General features: G+C 36.5%; 1 protein-coding gene across 1 annotated transcript; it reads right to left on the bottom strand.

Moving 5' to 3' along the window:
* Window positions 1-957, bottom strand: LOC114048793 (olfactory receptor 14A2-like). The gene has a single exon (XM_027869891.1). The coding sequence runs from the start codon at window positions 955-957 to the stop codon at window positions 1-3; it is 957 nt and encodes a 318-aa protein (XP_027725692.1).
* Between the last annotated feature and the right edge of the window lie 5,752 nt (window positions 958-6,709).

Raw genomic sequence — 6,709 nt, 5'->3', positions numbered from 1 at the left:
TCATGGAAAAGACTTTGGTATTAATCTCTTTGAGAAGTACTTCCAGGCCATGAGTTTCATCACGGCAGTCTTCATGTCCTTGTTCCTCAGACTATAGATGACAGGGTTCATAGTTGGGGGTACCACTGCATAGAACATGGACAACAACAGGTCTAGAACTGAATCAGATTTCTGCGGTGGCTTTAGATAAGCAATGACACTGGTTGTGATAAAAACCATGAAAATGATGAGTTGGGGTAGGCAAGTGGAGAAGGCTTTTGACCTACCCTCTGTGGTTGGAATCTTCAGTACAGTTGAGAAGATGTGACTGTAAGAGATTGTGATGTAAATAGAGCAGAAAACACCTATACCAACCCCAACAGTCAAACTCACATAAACTGCTAGGTATGAGTCAGAGCAGGAGATGCTGAGTAAGGAAGGAACATCACAGAAGAACTGGTGAATCTCCTTGGTGCCACAGAAGGGCAAAGTGAATGTACTAGCTGAGTGTAGGGCCCCAAACAAACCTCCACTGAGCCAGGAAGTACCTGCCATCTTCACACAAGCCCCTTTGGTCATGATGAGTTCATAGTGAAGAGGCTGACAGATGGCTACATAGCGGTCATAGGACATCACTGTGAGGAGAAAAAGCTCTGATGCTGCAAATAATATCATTAAAAAGAGCTGTGACACACACCCCCCAAAAGAGATGGAATAGCTGTGGCTCAGGGAATTTGTAATTGATTTGGGGACAGTGATGGAAATAAAGCAGAGGTCCAAAAAGGATAAGTTCTTCAGGAAGAAGTACATAGAGGTATGGAATTTCCCATCAAGAGAGATGACAGTGAAAATGAGTATGTTACCCATCAGAGCCACCAGGTAAATCAGTAAGAAGAGGATGGCATGTAAGACCTGTAGCTCCCAAATGTTGGAAAAGCCCATGAGGAAGAACTCTGTCTCCATGGTGAGATTGGTCATGTTCTAGGGGTGGAGGTTCTCTCCACTGTCTGCATGGGGAAAAAAAAAAACAGATGCCAAATGATGGGAACACATTTTCAATAACAGTTTACATTGGTTCAGACTCACTGTCTGGCCTTGTGTAAATCAGAGTCTATCTATCTACTTTAATTTTTCATTTTTTTAAATGAATTAATAGAAAGTACAGAGGATTTTAGCCTGAAAACACACATTTTTTGATAAATTCATTTTCATGTAGTTTGTTTCCATTGTAATCTTATTTATTTTTTTACATTTAAAGGCATGATTCTCAGAAAATGTTTCCTTGGCTTCATTAGACTGCTGAAGAGGCCCATGTTACATAAAGGCTAGGAACTCCTAAAGATCCTTTTACAGTTTAGATGATCTAGAAATTTATGATCAAGACCCCAGCCTTTAAAAAGTTGATAACAACAGTTATATCTCTCTCAGTGAATAATTTTCATTATCATTAATGACTTTCAAGATAAGACCTCTTTGAATTACAAAAATCAAGTAGTATTATTACCATTTTCTACATAAGACACTGGAGCTCAGAAAAGTCATGTAACTTTTCATTGATTATCTAAGGAGTGTCAGAACCAAGATGTTAAACCAGGTTTCCTGATTCCAAGGCTGTCTTGAAAGCTCCTCTAGACTTCTTTCCTGAGGAATATGTTAACATGCTATTCCTAAACAAATAATCAATGTCTTCCATTCTTTAGGACTGACAGTCATATGGATTCTCTAATAATTTTAAAGGATATACATTTCCCTGTATTGGTTCACTATCCAAGACATTTTGACATCATAATCAGCCCAATAGACTAGAAATGTCATGCTGAGGAGGGCAGTGTTAAGTATTAGACTTCCACACGGACTGTTTAATTTCCAACTCTTCTTTGACCACCTTCAACTCAGACCAGTCATCTTAAAATACAAATCTATCCTTAAATGGAAATATAACTTCCAAAACATTTCCTTCTTTATTGGCTCTCTTCTACTTGTTTGTATTATATGCTATGTGGAAAAATTGCTTCCTTAAAATGCAAACTCCACTTTAAATTTTGATTCACCTTATCCTGGTTAAAACATTCATGGATCTAAGAAAATCATAGCCTCATGAATTATTTCCCAAGTTATACCTCTTGGAACCATTGTTTATGTCTATAAGGTCACACATAAAAAGAAATTAGTTCTGGGGCAAGGAAATTACTAAGCACAGATCAACAGGAATATTTAACAAAACACTTGTCAAATTCTTGCTCTGAATAAGCCTCTACTCAGAACTTGGAGAGTTTAAACAATAGAAATCATCTCCAGTCACAGGCCTCAAGATGTTTCCAGTCAGTCAGGGGGACAATAAATATATGCAAATAAGTATAATACAAACTCAAATGGGATAAATGTATAGGAATAGAACAAGGAGTTCAGAGAGATGTGAGACAGAAAGCTTACTTCTGACTGTCCAAATCAAGGGATGGCTTCATGCTTTATGGAATTTGTAGTGAGGTTATTAGAGATTGTGTAGGATTTCAAGAGACAAAAATATTGAGATTGCAAGAGGAGATATTCCAAGCATTTTATGAGTATCAAGAGAAACAGTGATGAGCAGGGCAAGAAAGAGAAATTGTCTATTTTCTGAATATAAAGGCCTTTTGGAATTCAAATATTGATTTTAAGAGGTATAATTTCAATCAAAGTTCTTGTACTTTGACTAAAATGCCCATGTTTTGCCATGTGTTATTCTTAAGTCTATTCTTTATTTTTATTGGGACTTCCAGTTCCTGTACCACTCAACAGTTTGCCAGGCAGCATTCTTGGTCTGATTTTACTTTTTTCTCTTACTAATTGTGTCCCTATAGTTAGTCAGTTTAACTGGATATGTAACTCTCCTCTTGAATCACTTAGTGCTGTCTTATTATCTATTAGACCTTGCCAAACCCCAAACCCTGGTCACTTTAGCCATCCATCTCTTATAACTTTACTCACATACTGTTGGATGGAGTTGGACAGACACAAAACTCTGTTGACTGGGTTCCCTACCAATTTATGCCATATGAATGCAACTAGTCCTCACTTTAGCCAGGCAGTCCTTTTGTTCCTTGCATGTTGATTTTCTATCTCATTACTTACCTTGACTGCTTCTGAAGTTTTCATTTTCCCTTATACCTCCCATACCTTCCCTCCCAAATATTTGTACAAGTGGAGACTTCATATTATGCTTAATTTAGAAAATTGAAATGATTAATAATGAGCTACTTATTTCCCCCTTATTTTCAATTCATAAGTAATTGACATTCTGCCCCATTCCCTCCTGCTTTACTGCAGTATCTGATGAAGATTCAAAATGACCTTGCTCCTGACAGAAGTGAAATCCTCTATTGGAAACCCTTGATTCTCTTCCTTTCCTAAATTTTTCCCTCTATTATTAGCTTCTTCTCTACCTCTAATATTCGGTCTTTCCCTATCTCCTCCTTCCTTTTCTGTTGCTTAAAATTTCCTTTGTCTCTAAAATCCCATAAATAGTTCCTATAATCCAAAATAATCTTTCTTTATCATTTTCTTTTCTCAGTAAAAGTCCTAGAAAAATTATTTATGTATATCTATATCTATATCTTTCTCTCCATATATAAAATCTCTATTGCCTTTCCTCTCACTCTTTATAAGTCCTTCATAGTTTGACATATGGCCTCATTAGTTATTTAAAAGTGGATTTTCCAAAGTCACTAATAATTTATTAATGTGCAGATTTTGTGAATTTTTTTCTGAAGTTATTCTTGATTTCTGTACAGTATCCAGCATTCTTAAGCACTCTCTCTTGTTAGTATTTCATCTCTGGGTTTTTCTCATTCTGCTCTCTCTTTGTTGTCCTAATACCTACCTGACTACTAATTCTTAGTTTCTCTTTCTTACTCTATCCCATCATACTTTCTCACTGGGTTTAGGCCAAGGTTCTGTTTTAGGCTTTCTTCTATATTCTTTGTGTGCTCTCTCTTAGTGACCTCATTATTTGCCATGGATTTGTTCATGTTTCCTATGATGATGAGTCCAACTGCTATGTCTCCTGCCCTGGTCTCTCTTTCTTGAACTTTAGCATTGCATTATGGAGTAGATATTTTAAAATAGACATCCTTTAGCTGTCTTAAATTAAACATGTCCAAAACTCACCTCATTATTTTCTCCATTCTGCAAAGCCCCTGGCTTCTGGCCTTTAATATTTCTTCAAAAATACTACCATCCTCTCAGTCACTAGATTCTTAACTTCACTGCTCTCTTTTCCACCTCAGTCTTACTTACCTCCACATCCAATCAGTTTTCACATAATATTCTTTCTATCACCATGTCTCCCACATTTGTCCTTTCACTTCATTTACTCAACCACCACTCTGATTCAGACCCTTGTCACTTCTCATATAGTATATTGCAATATTATTCTGATTAGTGTCCCTATTCCAATTTTCTCCCCTTTTTGATCCATGCATCACATGTCCGCCAAACTAGTTTTCCTAAAGCACAAAGTCAAGTATGTCACTCCCCTACTCATTAAAGCACAGAGGGCTTCACCAATCCTCATAGAATAAAATATAAACTCTGTTTGGTTTTTAAATCCTTTCTGAAAGAGCACCCAATGTTTAATTTCCAGCCATAGTGCATATTAATCTTCTTTACCTTAACCTAATCTAATGTCCAAATTGACCTTCTCGCCTTTCTTTGTAGGTGGCATTCCATCTCCTATCTCTATGCCTTTGCCCTGCTGCCTCAGAAGGCTGAAGTTAAGAACTGTTTTTACTTTTATTTTTGAATCTTTAGCCCCCAGTACAGTGATTGCCCCACATTAAGATCTTAATAAATATTTTTTGATTGGTATTTTTAATGGTTAACCTTTCAGGTGACCTTTAGTCCATAAACCATAAGGAAAGATCACTAATGGCCCAAAATATAACCTTAAAGTGCCTGAAATATTCAACTTCACTGTTTTGTTTTCCCGATAATTTTATTGTTAAAGAGGTAGTTTTGTTGTATGAGTTCTTTTTTTTTTAACACAGCTTAGAACAGGTGTTGTTTTGACTGAGTATTATAGAGAAAGGTCAGTGATTTTGGAACTGGCTACATGACAAAGAAAGTTAGTCGTGAGTGAGTACGGTGATAACTGAGGGAAGTTGAGCCTATAGTGAATACTCACTGGGTAGCAAGGGAGTATCATGATGGACCTGGGCTCATACAGGGCAAAGAAGAGGGAGTACTAAAACTTAGTAAAGAATATAAGGAAGTAGGAGCTTATGTAAAGCCATCTTTACATTGTCTTTAATTTTTGCCACATTTGACCTTGATTTTCATGCCCAAGAACCTGTTTAAAGTTGCAGATACAAGTTGTCACAAACTCTCTGTTTGTGCTGACATAGTTTTTAATATGCCTGGACATTTAAGATTTGTTTTGTCCTAGTTTTTTTCTATTCTTAATCGCAAAATCACTATTGCATCTTTATTTTGATATCAAAAAGCAGAAATTTATACCTCTTATTCCACTCACTTCTTTAATCCATTGCTTGAGATAAGACTATCTGTTCTCCATTTAGCATCTGCAGGCTTGTTGTTTTCAAAAGTGAAGGATATTCATATACCCAGTGGTGACATGTACAGTTAACAATAATTTATGTCTTCTGGTGCCAGTATGATCCCATCATATTCTCAGTCATGGTAAATACATTGAGATAAAAAGCATTGTTGTCTTCTTAGTTATGCGTACCACTTTTCTACTCTGGCTGTAGCATTTAAAGTATCTTTAAGGAATCACATTTCTTAGGATCTCATCCAGTTCTTTCCCCTAACTTGAAATATTTGCTATGTTCTTACATCAACTTATTTTCCTTCTGAGATTTAAGCTCTCTAATTTTGGTGGGATTCTCCGGGGATGACAGAACTGGAGATCTCCCAAGTGTTTCTATACTCATTCAGTGTTATGGGCCCTAGAGTCCCTGAATGACTCAGCTTCCAGAACCTACAGGCAGCTTGTTAGCATGGCCTTTGGGAATCAGGGGGGCACTTGAGATGTCTAGATTCTATGACTTATCTTGATAACATCATAAACATCCCAGTAACCTTGGATCACATTTAAAATTATTTTTTTAATTCAGAAAAAAGTTTCATATCACACAATGAAATTTAAATTAATTTAACACCCCTACCTCCAACAACAAACCTACCCAATGATAAAATATGTTCCTCTCACCTCTTAGGGAAAGCAACATACCTCATAACAAATCTTAGCTTTTATAATTTTCCTTTTGTTATGAGAAAGAGGGCCCATCATTTAACAATTTAGCACAAATGTTGTTTTCTCTCTCTTTCCAAAGCCTAGCACAGTGCCTGAGATATAATAGGCATTTATCGAGGTATAAAAAAAGCAGTCATGAAGTTTTTTCACTTTACTGCTGGGGGGGGCAAGGGAGGGAGGGAGAGAATGTTTTAGCAGATGTCTTAATACTTGGTCTCCCCATCACTATCATATCATGTCTTTATGCTAGGTTTCTGATCATTTTCCTGAATTCATCGTTGCTTTTTACTTCATGTTTAGGTCTTTTGTTCTGTATTTTGCATGCATTTGTTGTTAGTACCTCCATCTTCACTTTAGTGAACTTCACTGTTCCTGTTCTTATGTTTCTAGGATTTCTCACCTGAGTATACCTTTTCAAATTATAATCCTACCTAGCCACACTCCATTTTTTTTTAAAGCTGTCCTGCTACTTTTAAT

The sequence above is a fragment of the Vombatus ursinus genome, unplaced genomic scaffold (genome assembly GCF_900497805.2).
Source record: "Vombatus ursinus unplaced genomic scaffold, bare-nosed wombat genome assembly UNPS02002547.1, whole genome shotgun sequence".
Lineage (NCBI taxonomy): Eukaryota > Metazoa > Chordata > Mammalia > Diprotodontia > Vombatidae > Vombatus > Vombatus ursinus.
This window is presented reverse-complemented; position numbering and strand designations above follow the sequence as displayed.

Bases quoted from the DNA above. Each gene is read 5' to 3' on its own strand.
- LOC114048793 (XM_027869891.1), bottom strand. From the start codon at position 957: ATGACCAATCTCACCATGGAGACAGAGTTCTTCCTCATGGGCTTTTCC.